This window comes from Pteropus vampyrus, unplaced genomic scaffold (assembly GCF_000151845.1).
Source record: "Pteropus vampyrus isolate Shadow unplaced genomic scaffold, Pvam_2.0 Scaffold322, whole genome shotgun sequence".
NCBI classification, from domain to species: Eukaryota; Metazoa; Chordata; class Mammalia; order Chiroptera; family Pteropodidae; genus Pteropus; species Pteropus vampyrus.
This window is the reverse complement of record NW_011889103.1, coordinates 713,761-732,470: the sequence shown is the minus strand read 5'-3', so window position 1 is coordinate 732,470 and position 18,710 is coordinate 713,761. Positions and strand designations below refer to the sequence as shown.

General features: G+C 43.6%; 1 protein-coding gene across 2 annotated transcripts in view; it reads left to right on the top strand.

Annotated features, from left to right (window-relative positions):
• Positions 1-18,710, top strand: part of SSH1 (slingshot protein phosphatase 1) — a 52,391-nt gene that overhangs the window by 16,871 nt on the left and 16,810 nt on the right. The window contains exons 2-9 of one of the 2 annotated variants that reach the window (XM_023521894.1): positions 4,882-4,985; positions 8,748-8,812; positions 9,287-9,408; positions 11,548-11,616; positions 12,667-12,732; positions 15,296-15,490; positions 16,708-16,801; positions 17,723-17,851. In XM_023521894.1, the coding sequence (XP_023377662.1) occupies positions 4,901-4,985; positions 8,748-8,812; positions 9,287-9,408; positions 11,548-11,616; positions 12,667-12,732; positions 15,296-15,490; positions 16,708-16,801; positions 17,723-17,851 (825 nt within the window). In that variant the 5' untranslated portion in view covers positions 4,882-4,900. Of the gene's footprint in view, positions 1-4,881; positions 4,986-8,747; positions 8,832-9,286; positions 9,409-11,547; positions 11,617-12,666; positions 12,733-15,295; positions 15,491-16,707; positions 16,802-17,722; positions 17,852-18,710 lie in introns of those variants that run through there. The other variant, XM_023521895.1, reaches the window with a different exon arrangement.

Genomic DNA, 18,710 nt, shown 5'->3' with positions numbered 1-18,710 from the left:
TGGAAGAATTCTGATGCCAAGGCTTCTCTTCCTAGGACTCTGTTTCCTTGAATGATTCCTTCTCTTCGTTTTCTGCACATGATGCTTTTACATGCTGGGGACAAGCATTGAAGATGAGTCTGTATTCTGACTTCTCAGTGATGTGTGCTTTAGCGCAGCGGTCCCCAATATTTTTGGCACCAGGGATCGGTGCTCCTCTGAGACTTTAATGCCTCATGGTCTGAGGTGGAGCTGAGGCGGTGATGCTAGCACTGGGGAGCAGATGCAATACAAGTGAAGCTTCGCTTGCTTGCTCACTGCTCACCTGCTGAGTGGCCCTGTTCCTAACAGACCATGCGCCAGTACTGGTCTGTGTTTTAGTGGAACCAAAGCAGCCACACTGCATTTAGCCATCTGGGCAGAGGCGAGGGCAGAGTAACAGCTCTGATTTTGCTCTGGGTGGGTAGGGATGACGGGCATTCCACGGTTTAAGGAGGTGGGCGTGGTAGAGACAGATTTGAGTCTAGTCTCATCTCATAAAGACCTATGCTCCTGGGGAAGCTGTAGTTTCCTCAAAATAAGAATAATTGTAGTATATTTCACTTAATCCTCTTATGAGAATTAATTCATTATTTCGGAGTTAAAGGAAACTTCCAGATAAGATCTTCCCTTAAGTCTCTACTCAGTGCTGCCTCTTTCCCAAAAAGTTCCAAAATCCACCAGTTAGATGCTCTCTCTTCCCTCTTCTAAACACGAGCAGGGTTTGTTTCTTAAGGTACTTATCCCGTTCTGCCCTGCATTATGGTTATTCATATCCTTAATTTATTTCATCAACTGAAAGTATATTACAACATACATAAATAGAACATAAATTAGTGCTAAAAACAGACAGCTCCTGGCTGGCCCCTGCCAGGTGGGATTTAGGGTCCCATACCTGGCCCTCCAGGACCTGGGCCTGCTTTACCTTTGCAGACTGTCCTGAGCACTTTGGTGCAGGTCTCAGAGCTCCTCATATGTGTGCGCATGCAGTTCCCTCTACCTGGAATGGCACCCCCCTCTCCAACATCCCTTATCTGCCTCCTCAAGTAGTGATTAGCATGACTGAAGAATTTCCAGAATGTAAAAGTGCTTTCGAAAGTGCCAAATAACTGTGGCAGCTGCCCACAGTCACTGTTGGGTGAATGGATGGTGATTTGAAAGAAATAGAAATCCTTCAATATGTCGATTGCAACAAGAATGGGGTCCTCCTTGCTTGGGATCTGCGTCTCGGCAGCCAGCTGTTTTCCCTCACAATTTCTAATACACACCCTATTGCTTGTTCCTGAGGCCTGCAGAACAGCCGTGGGAGGAAAGTGATTAGAGGAACTTCAGCTGTTTTGCTCCCTCTGAATGGCCCTCTTTCATCAAGATGTGCAGGGACAAGGGCCTTTTTTAACCCAAATATCAGGGGAAGACGAGAGTTCCACAAGAGCCGGGTGCTTTCAGAGTGGGAACGTCAGCTGAGGACGATGACTCCTCGCTGAAGGATTGTAGCTTCTTCCTCACCTTTCTGCTTTCTCCAGAGGGGTGGAAGGCAGGAGCTCCGGGCGGTTCGAGATGCGACTATGACAGTCATGAACCTTTTTTATTTTACTGACTTCTGCATCTCCCTTCAGCCACCTCCCTACTTCTGCTCTTCAGAGGTTTCCAGACCAAATTAGTACGTATCACCACCTCTGGTTCCCTTTTTTTTTTTTTTTTAACCACGTATCTGTGTCTGGGTGATTCTGGCTGTTTATTTTCTGAGGGCTGGTTTTTTTTTTTGAGAAGCCTCAATTGAGGTTTTCATCTCTTTTCAGTGCCTTGTAGAAACTTTAATCTCATGTCATCTTCTAAAAGGGCAGTAACCATGTGAGAACATGTTTGTACTGTGGTTATAACAGTGTTGAGGATGGGGGCTGGGAGGGCAAGGGCCGAATTCGTTTTAAATCCCCCATCAAGATTTTTCTTAAAGCGATGGAGGAAAACAGTTACATTTTGTTTGTCTGAGTCTGGCCTTCTGGAATTTAGTCGCTCTCTTTTAGGACACCAGCATCTTTTGGGAGAAGGCTTGTTTTTCTGTAGCTGGGAAGAGTAGTTTGTGGATTTGTGCTTCCTAGCCCTGAGTACCTAGGATAGTGCATGTGTCACCACCAAAATGGATTTGTTAAAGGACTTCCTTCCCCAAAAGGGCACCTTGAAACTCATGAATCAGGGTACAGTGCCTCTCGGTATTAGAAGCCTGACAAAGAAAGCCCCATGGAGCGCTGGCAGCAGGAAATAGTGTTCGCATCAGCCACCCAGAGGGTGCGTGAGGCTCTGGGCCCTGAGTTCAGAAGACGGGAAACAGGGTCATGAAGAATATCTGCATCTTGTTTTCATAAATCCTGTGACTGCTCATGCTCTGCGGCCTCTTGACCTCGCGAGTCAGTTTGTGTGGTCATCCTCGTGCTGTATCCTCTCACAGTCTCCCCAGACGCAGGACAATGGCACAGACTTGGGATAATGTGTTCTCTGGGCTTCCCCGCAACGTCTAGTCTCACTCTTTCCAGTAAATGCCTCTGACCAGGAAGACAGAGGCAAAGCGATCTTGGGCCTCCTGCATATTGCTCCGCTCCCCGCAACTTCATGTGTAGATGGAAGGCTCTGAGTTTTCATCAGTCTCAAGAACACTGAGGAACAACTGGCCTTGTCAGTGATCACGGGACAAAACCAGCCTATTCTTTTGCATTGTTCTCCTTTTTTTCCAAAGGAAGTGTAAGGGAAACCAAGGGAATTTTTGCCCATGATTTTCAAGGCAAAGGTCACCGATAATGGCTGGCTGTTTCCAGAGTGCTCTGGTTTCTGGTCAGTATGGATATTTCTTTCCCTTTTTTTTTTTTTTTTTAAATTTATGAACAAAAGAAGCTGATGTCTTCGCCTGCTTTGATAAAGTGATTGTTGTTTTAAATTTCCTGGATTTTGGAGTCCCTTGGGCAGCTCTTTCAAATTTTGACGCAAATAAGTGGTTAAGTGATCTGTGTCTAAAACAGAATCGTTCTGAAAACAAACTTGATTGTAAAATTTTAAAGGAGAGGGTGACAAGTTTTAAGGGTAGAAAAGTGTTGGGTGATTCTGCAGCCTGCTAAAATAAGATAACCTGGATTTTAAGTTGGCCAGATGAGTACTAAAGAGCTTCTTGCCTTCCATGGGTGAGAGTGAGACCGCAAAGAAAGGGTGCTCTCATTTCTTCCATTATTTATAATCCTGGGCTTCTCAGCACTTGAAACTTGCAGCACAAACACGTGACTAATAGATGGGAAAGGATAACTTGGCAGTACATTTGCGATAATACGTGAAGAAGTGTCGTACGGATGTAAAGTATTTGTGAAATCTGTAATGCCAGTTATCAATAATTCAAAGGCCCGGATAAGAAAGGCAGAACTAACTAAGCCTTATTTGATATTTGAGCAATCACTATTTTTAGCATGGGAATTCAATTAGGAAAATAATAGATTTTATTGTGGACTTAATATTCTAGAAGATAACCATTTTTCTGATTCCAGGAGCAGCTGACTTAAATGCTAGTTTGCTTGCTGCATTTTCTTAGTACTTAGAGTTATATATTAGACTTAGCAGAGTTTTTTATTCTAGAATTAGAACTTTAACCATTATCATTAGATATCTGGGGCAAAGGTGATCTTGCTTTATTATATTGTAGAAAATGTTCTTGTATTTGTATCAGGAATTGATTTGCTTTCTGTTAAAACAAAAAAAGTACTGCTTTTTCTTGGAGAGTTTCCCTTTGAATCATTTATATGTTAATTGGTTGTTCAAGAGAGAATTAATGATTTTTACAGTTCCCTAAAACTTAAATTGAGATCTTTTTCCACAAAATTAATAAAAATAAGATGTTTTTCATTATAACATCTAGTATATGATTTGTATTACTTTGAAAATCAAAAAAAAAATAATCATTTAACAAAGTTAATATTTGCTCAATATAGAAGATTGGGAAGATACTAGGAGGTAGAAAGATGATCATAGGTAGTCCAACTCCCAAAAAAACACTGTTAATAACTTTGGTATATTTTATGGGTAACTTTCAGAGTTGGTGGTATTTTTGAATAATTAGCAACAATAGCTAATTATAGTTTTTCAATGGATAGTCTTAATTTCTGCATAAAGATTTTTTTTTGATGGCCTAATCATGAAAGTGAAAAAAATTTTAATTGCAGTTTTTAAAGTCGCGGTTTAATATAAATGTTATTGATAGCTAAAATAAAAAAAGGCCAAAGATTCATTTTGCTGAGAAATTCATTGGGTCGACTTAAGGTTTTCTATAAACAGTAGTGGGCACAGTAACCTTGGCTAAGTTAAATCACAAGTCAACAGCTATCCACTTTTCTTAAGATGCAAATAAATAGTGAAAGTATAATTTCTTCTTCTTTGTATTCCATCAAAGGCAGGCACCAGGAAGCAATGAGGTTGTTAAAAGTCAGGGGGTTAGAAACAGATCAACAGCAAGAGTAAGAAAAATTCGCAAAGTGAATCACCCCCATTCTAATCAGAGTGTCGGCCTCTCTGATTAGATTTAGAAGCTGTGGTACAACAGTGAGATCCCTTTACAGTATCCTGCAGGGAGGAACTCTTGGCCCTCGAGGAGCCCACATAGAACCTTGGGTGTTTTAGCAGAAGCATTATTTCAACACGCTAACTCTCCTTAGCAAGCTTGTATCAAAGGTTTGGGAAGAATACTATGTGAAATTGTTCTAAAAGCTGTTTTATCCCATTTGAATTTTACATGCCATTTGTCCACACTCGAGCTTTTCCTCTGCAGCATGTCTTTGCCCATTTTCCTCTCACAATTGCAGCCTAACCGTGTTCTGGTTTTATTCTTTCTAGCTTAAGTGAGAGCTTTTTCATGGTGAAAGGAGCAGCCCTCTTCTTACAACAGGGAAACAGCCCTCAAGGCCAGCGAAGTCTTCAGCATCCCCATAAGCATGCAGGTAAATTGATGTTCTTACATTGGAACTTATTTCCTGTGCAACTAGAGGAATCTTCCATTACTGGTGGCGAGCTAAATGTTGGTTTTCAAGTCCAGAGAAATAGCAAAACCAGGTTTGTAACGACGTACAGGTCGAAACTCTTTTCTTGAGCAGGCAGGCCATGCATGTTTTCCAGGTAGCGCGGGGAGCAAGTGACCCTTTTGATCATATGTGTCTGCATAAGAAGTAAGGCTGTCAGCAGCAGTGTTCTGTTTGGATGTAAAAATTCCCTACTCACAATTTATCCGTTACCGGCAGATTTTGAGTTATAGCATGACTTTTTAACAAGTGTACCACAACACATTATAGCCAGAAGTTGTCTGCTTGAAAACAGCCACCTTGCAGTGCTATGTACCAAACCTGGGGGCACTGTCATTTCTCCAAGCATTTGGAAAACTCTTCGTTTGGATATTTTCTTCATGAGCCTTTAGCATGCACTGAGATGAGAAGTCTTTTTTTATTTTAATGGCGGATTTGGTTTTGAGAAGTAGACAGAAGTGATAAAGTGAGGATCAGACCTCACGTTAATTTAGGTCCAAAAGCAAACAAATAGGAAATGCCTATAAACTAATAAGACTGGTTTTCCTAGGCGACTTGACTCTGAAAATTTGAAAAGGGGAAATCAGAAAACATTTGCTCATAGGTTCATCTTTGTAATACATGGGTAGCCTCGCCAGGCACTTCTTGGATGGGTGGCATATGTTTGACTGTGAGCTGGAAAGGCCTCTGACTCTCAGAACAACAGGTGAAAGCACCTAGCAATTGGGGCCAGTTTTCTTGTCACCTTGATCATTTCGTTTGTCCCACCTCAAGTCATCCAGCCTCATTTTGAAGCCAGGTGCCTAGGTTAGAATTTCATATCTTACAATTTATAGCAAACACCAAGACTCAATCAATATTTTCACATAGTGATATTTATAATCAAGGTTTAAGTCTGTTTTAAGCTAAGAAAATAATTGTCCTGCACAAGAAAGGAGTGTGGTTTAGGGAAAGAATATGTGCTTTGGAGCCAGACAGACCTGGCTTCTGGTTCCAGTTCTGTAACTTCCTGTGCCGTCGTAGTCAACCTTTGAGCCTCATAATCTTTGCAATGGGCACCACATACTGGTATCTCAGATGATATGGAACTTAAAATTTAGGCAGAGTAGCATATTTACTTCCTTGTAGGTACTCCATGAATGATAGCTATAATTATTACTACAGTGATGTCTAGTACAAAACTATAAAGAGAACCTTATTCTTGAATCTGCTAACATTTTTATTCTGTTAGGAATTTAACCATTGTTTATGTCTTACCCATAACACGTACAACAAAGCAAATGCTCAAGCTTTGTTCACTAAGTGTAAAATGTCTCCATCCTCTCAATCAAACAATATTTTCATACTGTGTGAGAGCTTGGAGAAGTAAGTGCAAAACCATTTTGTAAAAACCCTAAGCCAGACTGGTTCATGCATCTCTCGAATGTGCATGAGAGTAGGAAGAAAGCCACTGGCTTTGTCGGCTCTTCTGCCTCCGCAGTCTGGACTGCCAGTGAGCGCACAGAGGCAGAGGGACTGCTGACCATCCAAGGACTCTCAGTAAATGACCTTGGGGCAGGCACAGACTAGACTTTATGTCAGTTCCTTTTTTCCTAGAGTTATCATCCCGTGGACAACCCACAGTCCCGTCAGTAATCACCATGCAGAGCTGAGTACAGCTGAGGATTAATTCTGTCTGTATAAAAGTAATTCCGTTCCTCTCAGCCAGTCCAGTCAGTCTGTGACTCTTGCTGGGGCCTCTACTTTAGGCTTATGTTCTCTGATTTTTTTTTTTTTTTTTTTTTGCAAGTGCTTAGTGAACACTTGAATATGTAGAGACTGTGTGTGGACGCAAGGCCAGGGGCAGGATTTCCGTCTGTCAGCAATTCCACATCTCCACAGGCAATCTCACTGACTGGAGTTGATCTTTGTGGAAAATAGCCCTTTCATTTAGGCACTCTTCAGACAGGCAGCTGTTTTTCGCTTTATCTGTATGTTTCTGTGACTCGGAGTGGATGGTGGTGGAGCCCAGGCAAGCCAAGAACCAGTTGTGGTGGTTGTATTGCATTAGTGGACACTACAGGGTTTTGTTAGGTAGAGGAAGGGGACGGAGAACTTTGTGTCCTTCTTTAACATGAATCCTGACCTCCAAGTCATTCCTTATAGAAAGTGGTGCCAATGTCAGGTGTTGTATGCACACTGTGGAATCCTGTGATAGATAGAACAGACAAGAGGGACAACTTTGTAACGACCTGATTCCTCTCTGAGGCAGGAAGTACTATTTGGACATCATACGTCAGTCTGCCCTAAAATTTAAAAGATACTTTTGCAAAAGGAATGAATACAATGTATTGATCCTTCTGGCTTTCTAATTATGATCTATAGGATAATTTTTTTCAAAAAAGATAATTCTATTTCTATTAGAATGTTGCACAAATTGAAATTTATACAGATTTTCTATGAGTCATTCCTTGTACTTTCCTAGACCAGCATCTTTACAGATGAACCTTTTCTTCAGAAAGAAACTCATGCAAACAATTAAAAATTTTTTTTGATTGCCGTTGACATACAATATTATATTAGTTTCAGGTGTACAATATAGTAGTTAGATATTTATATAACTTACAAAGTCATCCCCCTTATAAGTCTAGTGTCGCCTGATACCATACATAGTTATTACAATATTATTGACTATACTCCCTGTGCTGTACTTTACATCCCCACAACTGTTTTTATAACTGGCAATTTGTACATCTTGATCCCTTCCCGTTTTTCACTCAGCACCCAACCCCCCTCCTATCTGGCAGCCATCAATTTGTTCTCTATCTATGAGTTCGTTTCTGTAAACATTTTTTCAAATGTATAAACGAGGGAAAAAGCAGTGTTAGTCACACTTGCAACTTACTAATTATAAAGCTCAGTTATGGGGGCCTGGAGGGCACAGCTCTTCTTCAGTTAGGTTGAACCTGCATGGCCATGACTCACCTGCATGACTCACCACCTGGGAGAAACTTGCCTCCCCTCACTGCAGTCCAGAGGCACCCCCTGGACAGTGGGGCCGCTCAGAGAAATTTGAAACCTGGCTCTAGATTACTGCCTCTTAAAAAACCAGGGTGGGAGGTGGGGTGTAATTTTTAGAAAGAAAAGAGAAAATAACATTGCCGTGTTATCCAAATTATTTCTCTGGGCACTCAGCATGTACTTGCTATCTATAGAGTCGCATAAGCATTTCTCCTCCTGGTTGTGGAAGTAACATCTATCTCTTACAGAAAATGCGGAAGTCACCCCCAGTGCTTTCTCTTTCAGACTGACTCCTAGCAAATCCCGTTTCAGAAGACATGTCTGTAGTTGCTGCTGTCCCACCCTGCAAAGTGATATTTCCTTGAATTTAATAATATTTCTTCTCTAGGATTGCCTGTATTTGCCAGAGTTTGTATTTAAAACCCCACCTTGCAAATATTTCAGAAAATAAAAGTGACTTTTGAAAACGTGGCAATATCCTCTGTCTCACTCATCCTCATTATACATTTCAGGAGTGGAATAAGACAAGTCAAGACTTCAAGTAGTTCTGATGTTTCTCCCGTGGTATAGGTAGAGGAATTTTAACATTTAGGTCTTCTCTCAGGCTCTTAAAATCAGCCTCATAGGTTTCTGCTTAGAAAGTAAGTGGGTGACCTTTTAAAACTTTCTTCATTCATCCAATAGGTGACTTGCCCCAACATCTTCAAGTAATGATCAACCTTCTGCGTTGTGAAGATAGAATCAAGCTGGTAAGAAGAGATGAGAGTGGCAAGTTTTAATTTTTAATTGTGAAATTTGGTAGGGAATTATTCATGAGAAATGGGTACATACAGTGGTAGGGGGTGTGAGTTTTTACTGCTAGCAAAATTTCCCAAATTGTTCACAAAAGCCGAAGCCAGGTTTGCCCCTTAGTACCCCAAAGCTCCAGGGAAGGGATGTTTCAGGACTCAATGTCTGTCTGTGCTAGGTCAGAATCTTCATTCTCTGGATTTTATTTACCCATTTAACAAAATTTAGGGGGCGGGGGTGGCAGTTCTTTGAGCCAGGCAGTGCCCTTCCAGTTGGGGATATAAATGAGACATGGCCCCTGTGCCTTAGGATCTCATGTTAATTGTTAAACTCACAGAGGGAAAGGTAGAAAACAGAAGTCCTTAATTTGGTTCGGTGAAGCAGGTGGGGTATGGCCCGGGAAGGCAGCCCAGTGAAAGCATCTGTTTGTCCAGGCCGTGCGCTTGGAGAGTGCCTGGGCGGAGCGCGTCCGGTACATGGTGGTGGTGGACAGCAGTGGTCGCCAGGACACAGAGGAGAGTATCTTGCTGGGAGTCGACTTCTCCAGTAAGGAAAGGTGAGTCTAAGGGGACAGTGGTTCCCTTCTGTGACAGGGACAGGGGTTGCGCAGGCAAAAGATTTCCATGGCGCCGTGTCCGTGGGAGATGACGGTGCGGTGTGTGGAGGCTGGTAGGCAGCCGGGGTGATCCGGTGCTGAGGACTGTAGAAGTTGCCATTTTAGCTCTTGTGTACTGAACGCCGTGCTCGATCCAGTCTCTGCTCTCAGAGAGCTCAGGGTCTACTGACAGAATAGAAAAGTTATGCTGTGCTTAGAGCTTTAACATTAGGTGTTATTGGGGGTGCTCTACCAGAAGGCACCTTAGCCAGGAGGGCTTCCCAGAGGAGGCAATGGCTGTGGTGAACAGCCAAGTGAAATTAGAAGCCAGTTCAGTGAAGCAAGGGGACGCCTTCCAGGCACACGGGCCCATGTAAGAAATATGGGATTGATTGGCATTGTATCAAATACCTTATCCAGTATTGCTATCCCATGGATTCCCAAATACTTATTGACAGGTCCTGGGTCAGAGGCTAGAAGAGAGGTTTGGAATTTCCTAATAACTGTTGGCCAAGTCAGTTATATCATAGACCCTATTATGTGTGTGAAGTGAGGGTGAACGGCTCTCCTTACCTACGATAAGTTAATGCGTGTGAGATCACTGCAAAGGCTGGATTTGTTAAAACCGGATTAAATGGACTCCCTTTAGTCATCATTCATTAATGTACTAATTCATTAAGCAAACACTTTATTTGCATTCTCCTGTGTATGACGCAATAGGCTAGGCCCAGGTAAACAAAGAAGCCACAGTATACACAGTTCTCGACATCAGAGAGCCTATAAGCTTAGTGAGGAAGAGAGCCATAACCGGATGCTGGGGTGATGGGCTCAGTGATAGATGCACAGGGGTGTCGTGGGAATACAGGAGAGGGCTGGGCGTTGAGGGCCCATCCCGAAGGCCTCTGGAGCGTGTAGTGGCTAAGCCAAGGACAAGTGGGCACTTGGGCAAGTTCAAGAGTATGGGTATGTTGGCTTTGGTCTCTGAGGGGTCCCCTCCTTGCCTTGTCCTAGTACTGACACAGCCAGGAGCTCTGAGTCTCATCATAAATTGTCTTTTGTAGCTCTGCAGAAGAAACGTAATTAGCCTATCAAGGATGGGTAGGACTGCAGGTTTGTACCTGAGAATTGACCTCACATGAAAGGCTTAGTTTAATTTTACCTAAGGGGCTTGACGCTACCTGCCCCACAGCTACAGAAGCAGAGGGTGGAAGAGCTTAGCCTGGTCACAGAAGCTCTGGAGGAAGAGCTGTTGTGTGGGTCCAGAGCTCCCTGTTTGCAGAGTCACAGGCTCGTAACATTACTCCCTGGGGGAACTGTTAAGTGGTAGCAGAGATGTTAGGTCGAGATCCCTGGAGGTTGTCGAGTTGGCCTTGGCACAGTTACAGCCGCTTCACCGACTCTTTTTAAACGCCTGAAGAATTTTCATAATAATCTGAGGAGCCTCTCTGATAAAGCCCTTTCTTTCCCTCTGTGTGTTTCAGCCACTCTTGTCTCTAAAATATCGTTTTACTGTTACGATGGGCAAAATAAAAGTAGATTAAGCTAGTTTTTAAAATGGCAGCTGCATAAAAGGTACAGAAACAGATACCCAGACATGAACTTCAGTAATGGTGTTGGCATGCTCCCCTCCCCATCACCTCAGGACAGGAGGCTGGGGTTGGCTTCCAGTATGCGCCTGTTGTGTCCCCCAGAGTGCATGTGGCCTTGTTCCAGGAGTGCGCCAGCCATTGGCGGCTTCGCCCCTGCTGCAGCGAGGGCGTTTGGTCAGCTGGTTACTCCTTGTCCCCTGAGAGCTGCAGCTGAGACCTGGCGTTTATGGAGCTGCAGCCGTACCAAATAGTGGGGTCATGTCTCCAAGCAGGGTCACTGGTGACTCTCTCTAGCAGGGCCATCCCAGACCCCTGGCTTGTAGATTTCAGTGGTGAACAGTCCCTAAAGACAGCCTCGGAGTTTCTTCCAGATACACACCCAGCAGTCAGACCCAGGTCAGGCTGGATGGGCTGGGTGAGCTGGATGGGCTGGGTGAAGACACAGAGAGGGAAGATTGTGTGTAGGAGGGTGGATTCTAACTCTAGATGTCTTCTCTTTCCTCACATGTAGTAAAAGCTGTACCATTGGGATGGTTCTCAGACTGTGGAGCGACACGAAGATCCACCTTGATGGTGACGGGTAAGGAGATCTTTTTAAAGGATTCTTTTAATCACTGTAGACCCTGAAACACAAGTTGGTTGGGGCATCATTGCGTAATCATTTGCAATAGAATTATGTGTGCAACATGTTTATTAATCAGGGGAAATAATATAGCCCCCCAGTGAGCCATATAAGGAAGGGCACATTCCAGACATTATGTAAGGGAGTTTGGGTCATGAAGTATCAATGGAAGCATATTACAGAAGATCCACTGTTGAATAAAGTTCAAGAACAGCGGTAAACTGACATTCATTTATTTACTTTGACTTATCGAATGAATACTCCCTATGTGCCCTCCATTTGGGGCTGGTCCCTGAAAGTTTACAGATAAATGTGACACAGCAGGAGCTCTCAGTCTTTGGGGGTGCAGGAAAAGACATACAACTGATAGGTACAACCAACTGTGTTTCGAGTGCCTCTTTGGGGGCTGCAGGGGAGGAATCATTTAGTTTGTCCTGGGCAGGTACATAAGAGATGAAGGGCCATCTGAGTTTTGCATATGTTTGCTCCTAAGGGGAAATCTGCGTGTTCTGTAATGAGTGGAAGGAAGCAGAATAGGAAATTGTCCCTACACTAGGATTCTAACAGTAAAAGTTACGTTGCCTCATAGATAGAGCTGGGAGAGAAAAATAAAAATTTGATTTTTTGATGAGGTAGGATTATAGTTTTCTTTTTTCTTTTTAAAATTTTATTTCCTATTAATATATTATCTATGCAGGAACGTAAACATGGTGTCAAATGCTGTCATTTCCTCAAACCCTTTGCTGGGTTCAGTTTTTGGTAGACCTTGCATTGCTGGCTTAGAAACAAGCCTTCCACATTTGAGAGCCTATTTATTTGTTTGTTGGTTGGTTTTTGCGTCTGCCCATATCTCTGATGCAGTGGGCCTATTGTCCCTCATCAGACAGCATGTGACACAGTTGTCCTGAGGGTGTCCACAGTTGGCCTGCCCCCATCATCTTGCAGTGATGTGATTAGAGGGTCTGATTTCCTTCCACGGTATCTTTCTTCCTTGTTTTTCATTCCCAGTGGATTCAGCGTCAGCACAGCAGGAAGGATGCACGTCTTCAAGCCCGTATCTGTCCAGGCCATGTGGTAAGTGTGGTTTTAGGGACTTTTAACTCCTTAGAAATATTTTCCTAGCTGACAGCGTGACTATAAAAACCCCTTCTGCTTAGAAGCCTATTTAGGTGCATTTATTTTGTGTGTATGGAAAAATATACAAAACAAAATTTACCATTTTACCATTTTATGTACAAGTCAATGACATTAAGCACATTAACAGTATTGTGCAGCCATCACCACCATCCATCTCTAGAACTTTTCCATCAGCCCAAACAGAAACTCTGTACCCATTTAAACACCTACTCCCTATTCCCTACACCCCAGCTGTGGCAGTCATCATTCTACTTCCCATCTCTATGCCTATTCTAGATCCTTCATGTACGTGGACTCATACTTGTCCTCTTGTATCTGGCATCATTCCCTTAGCATAATGCTTTCAGGGTTCATCCATGCTGTAGCATATGTCAGAATTTCATTCCTTTTTAAGACTGAGTAATATTTCATTATATGGATATACCACTTTTTGTTTATCCATTCATTTGCTGATAGACTTTTGAGTTGTTACCACCATTTGGCTATTGTGAGTAGAGCTGCTGTGAACATTGCTGAACAAAGTATCTGTTTAAGTCCCTGCTTTCATTTCTTTTGGGAGTGGGATTTCTAGATCATATGGTAATTCTTTGTTTAACTTTTTGAGGACCCACCAAACTGTTTTCCACAGCAACTGTACCATTTTACACTCCCACCAGCAGTGCACAAAGATTCCAATTTCTCCACATCCTAGTCTTTTTTTTTTTTTTTTTTCATATAGCCACCCTAATGGATACGAAGTGGTATCTCATTATGGTTTTGATTTGCGTTTCCCTAATTAATTAATGTTGAGCATCATTTTTCATGTGCTTGTTGGCCATTCGTATATCTTCTTTGGAGAAATGTCTAGTTTGTCCTTCGGTCACTTTTTATTTTGATTGATTTTTGTTGTTTTTAAAGCGTGGTGTTTTACATATGTGCAGTTCCTCCCGACAAATGTCATTCTAGCATAAATTCAATTACTCATTGTACCTGGTACACAATAGGCATTCACTTTGCTCTATGAAGGGAAGGGTACTGTGGTAGGCACTGTGCATCTGGGAGGCATAAAACAGACATAATTCTTATCCTTGTGGAGTTTAAAGTCTGTAGAGGGAGGTGGCCAAAAACACAAAACAAAGTCATATTGTACCGAAGGGTGCTGGGAAGGCATTCTTACAGGGCACCAGGCTTTGGGATACTGACTGTAGCATGCAAGGGCCTGGGTAGGGGTAGGGCCTCCTTGGATACTCTGCTTTGGGAATGAGGTCACTGTGGGTCAAGGCTGTGTCAAGTTAACTAGGTCATGTCTGGAGCTTCTCTGAACCCTGCACACCCATCTTAGAGCCTTCCTTGTCCTTGTCCTTGTCCTTGGAGGGTTGCACAAACCGCTCACGCATCAAACTCAGAAGTGTCTCTTCAGTAGTCTTGAAAAGACTTGGGAGAAAGCTGCTGGTATCAAATGAGAAGAGTTATGTCCAGTGTTTTGAAATAATTACTCTTTTCTCTGGGACATAGAGAGTTATGCAGAATTCTCCCATGGACCACAAATTAATATTGTGCTTCATTTTTACACTCCAGTCAATTCAGGATCATATCTAGATGTCTCAGATATTTCTGTGTGTCCTTGGATGATTTTTTTAAATCCCTTTCTCTATAGGCAAGTAAAAAATAGGCCCACGTGTTTTTATAAAACTTCAGAACTAGAACTAAATTTAGTAAGTATTCAGCTCAAGTTTGTTCCTTCAGTCAGCCTGGAGATAGGACAAATATGTACCATCGGGAAAAGTGACGCGGATTGCAGTGGTTTTTATTCCATTGCTGAGCACTTCTCTGATAACTCTCCCTCCATCTAAGGCTTCACTCTTCTTCCCTTCATTGATACCTCATTCACTCTGTATTTTCAGTCTATATTTTTGTAGAAAGAAGTAAAACAGGAACGGAATTGACCATTACGATATACATTTTTAATGTTGTTTCTTCTACCCCACTCTGCCTTCCCAAACCTATTCAGTTAGTTTCTATATTAAAATGAGTTTTTAGAATTCATTTCCTTGGGAAATCTAAGCATCTGAGTTATTATAACATTGTTGGGAGGGGGTTAGAAATGAAGTCATTTAGAATGCAGTCAAATGTCTCTGCTGCATGGTAATAACTCTTACTTTCCAATTGTTAGGCTTCATTGTGGTTCCTTTGTTCAAGGTGACCACAACCTCAGAAGTAAATCTTAATTCTTGTGAGTTAATCAGTGGACTGTAAAATAACATGTGAACCAGCCTGATTGGGAGAGTTATGAAGTCTTTTTGTTTCCTTGTTGGGAATGGTGAAAGATGTTCCGTCTGTTCTTAGGTCGATACATATGACATGGAGGCTAGAGCTGTGTTACCTGGCAGGCTGGGAGTCCCCAGTAGCGAGTCCTTGATAAACAGCCCTTTCCCCACCTTATTTTAAGCCTTTTGTCAAGAGAAAAACCCAGCACTCCTTGTGCCTGCCTGCCCTGACCCTCTCCCCCTCCTCACCCCAGGTCTGCCCTGCAGGTCCTTCACAAGGCCTGCGAAGTGGCTCGAAGGCACAACTACTTCCCCGGGGGCGTGGCTCTCATCTGGGCCACCTACTATGAAAGTTGTATCAGCTCTGAGCAGAGCTGCATCAACGAGTGGAATGCCATGCAGGACCTGGAGTCCACTCGGCCTGACTCCCCGGCACTGTTTGTTGACAAGTAAGTTCCATACTTCCTCGCCCACCCCCACTTCCACCCCCTCACCCACCCCAGGCCCGGCCCTGTGTCTGCACAGCATCACACTTTGTCTGTCTTTCTTTGATTGAGGGCCACCTCTCCCTGAACCAGCATTTCAAGCAGGGGTTCCTAACCTGCTGTCCATGGGCAATCTTTGGCTGGGGAAAGGGTCTGTGACCACCATCCCCCTTTTAAAATTAAGACAAATTTAGGTTCGTGTGCATTTCTGGGGAACCGCATCGTAACTTCCATCAGATTCCCAAAGGAGCTTGGGGCCCACATACTTCACAAGCTCTCAGGCAGTAACTTGACGTCCAAAGTGTCTTCCTCCACCCTTAGGAGTATTATTAATGTGAGTCGGGCTCCTTGGGTCCCAAAACAACAGCACCAACACAGACCAAGGAAAGCCTGCCTTCAAGGCAGCAACAGTAATTGTGTAGCCTGTGTCCCATGGCCTGAGGCCACACTAAATTAAAGTGTAGTTCTAGAAGAAGGAAGCGCTCTCCCCTTCTTTTGGTTAAGACCCTACTACCTCAGAGTGTTGCGTTCCTCTGGGACACTGCATTTAAAAGGGCTGTGGACAGAGGGGAGCAGCCTGAATGAGGACAAGACCGAAGCCCTGCCATACGAAGTCTCACAGAAATTATGAGAGGGTTGGGGAGAAATGATAGCTGCCTTTGAACATATCAGGGGACAGTATCATGTGGAAGAAGGATTAGCCTGGTTCATGTGGCCCCTAAAGTGAGAACCACAGTTGACGTGTAGAAGTTAATGGGAAATACAGATTTTGGTTCTGTTTAAGAAGGCCATCATGGGGGCTGGACGTAGCTGGGACTGTAGGCTGGATCAGCACACAGCAGCGTCCTCAGCAGAGACTGAAGGACCCAGTGGCGTGGCGATGTTACACTGGCAGTTCATCCTGCCCTGAGAGCCTGGTACTTGGCAGGACCTGAACAAGGAGCGTGTGTCCCAGCCACTGTGCCCTCTTGATCTGCTGCACTCCGTTGACTCCTGTGGGAGTTCTGGACGACAGAGCAGGACTTCTCTGTCCCTCCCCACACCTACTGAGGATGCGCACACCAAGAAGTTAGCTCTGTGAGCCCAAGCCACGTTCTATTTAGTCCAGGAGCATCAGGTGTTTCTGTAAACTCTGCCCTCAGGCCTCCTATAGTTCTGCACTTTCCTACATTTCTTTCCAGGCCAACTGAAGGAGAGAGGACTGAGCGCCTCATCAAAGCCAAACTCCGGAGCATCATGATGAGCCAGGACCTAGAAAATGTGACCTCCAAAGAAGTAAGAAAACTCTTCCCTTCTTAGCAGAGGTCATGCGGCATTTTTTTGTCCGGAGCATGGCAGAGGCAGGCCCTGTACCTGATCTTTACTGATCGGTGCACCAGCTCTCAGGGGCTTTTTCCTGTAAGACTTACTGTAGTAGGAAGAGCCCAGGCCTTAGAGTCATACCCTAGTTTGAATCCAGCCCTGCTACATAGCAGCTATGAGGTTTGTGGCAAATTTCCTTACCTCTCTGAGCCTATAAGACCTTTGGTGAGAATTGCATGAGACCCGTAGATTGCACTGAGAGGCATTTATCTGTTAGCACCCTCTCCTCTGCCCTCCATTGCCTTGTGTTTTACTTGAAATAGAGCAAACTCTTATTTCTCCACAAGATCACAACTTAAATCAGCAAGTTTCTAACCTTGGGCCACCTTCTATCTGCCTTGTGATGTTTCTCTGGATCACTTTTTTCTTTATTCAGATGCATTTTCCTTCAAAGGATGCAGTGAATTATAATAGCAGCTTAAACTGGATAGATCTAAGAGGTTGAAATGGCCGTTTTAAAAAGTCATATATCTTTTTTTTATTAATACATGTAAAACATCATATTGTGATACCTTTCAAAGCAAGGTGAAACTGATTTAGGTTTTCATTACAATGAATTGTAAAGGTAGGAGTGCTTTAAGCTCAGAGAAAAGATCCCATAGGAATCAGATTCCTTGTTTGAAATAAACTCCCGCCCCGACCACCACCACCAGATTTGCTTTGAGGCTGAGTAGCCTGCATTCCTGCCACCCATGCATGTGCACCCCATGTGTCTAAATGCAAAAAACACCTTTTTTGAAAACAGCCGTGGTTTGTGTTGTGACTTTACTTCTTTGGAGGGAGACAACTGTGTTCTTTAACAAGTCACTTTTCTTAATATTTTCCATTCCATAGATCCGTAATGAATTGGAGAAACAGATGAACTGTAACTTGAAAGAATTCAAGGAATTCATAGACAACGAGATGCTACTTATTTTGGGACAGATGGACAAGCCCTCCCTCATCTTCGATCATCTTTATCTGGTAAGAGGCTCAGCACATGGCAGGATCTGGTTTGGGGAACATAAATCAGACTTTGATTGTTTGGAGCAAGTCAGAGAGGGAGAAACTCGAGTTCCTGGAGCCTCGATCCTGACTTTTACGGGAACTCCCCTCTCTGACCCCCTCCTCTGGCCTGCATCCTAGTGGTTTGCTCTCCAGCCAGATGCTTGCAATGTGGCTCCCGGCTGGGCTGACGGGAGTTATTTGAAAGTTCTTTGGCCTAGTCAGCTGGCATCCGTTTTCAGACTCTTGCCACCTTTTGCCACCTTCAGTCACCAACACACAGGCCCCATCCAGTTATCTCCAAATGGTTTGCGGGCTAAAATCCCCCAGCTACAAAATGGAGCATGCTTGCCAAAACCTAGGATTATGCCTTGGCATCCTGAGACATAAGAAACAGGAGGGAAGGCAAAGCAGACACTCTAGCACAGCTTCCCTTCTGCTTGTCCAGGCAGCCACTCTGTGCACTGCTCCTAAAGATCATTCATTGAAGGGACAGGCCCTGGTGATGCAGCTGTGGTGGGTGGTGCGCGTTCTCACCTCCATCTCTTGCGCACATTTTCTTAAAGCTGTAAATCTCCATAGAAGGCAACTGGCAAGTTTTCAAAGTCAGAGAGACTGTAGAGGAAGGCACGTTACTAAAATTAGAGAGGCAGCACAGTGTAGTAATGAAAATCAGCCCCACCAGGCCAAGTTCTTATTCCCCAGCCTGAACAGCGATGTGACTGGGAGCAAGTCTGTCTGCTTTCTTCCTTCATCATGTATGTTGTGGATTATAAGGATTCAATAAAATACGGGTTTAAAGAACCAAGTGCAGTTTCTGTAGGTGCTAATAAATGGT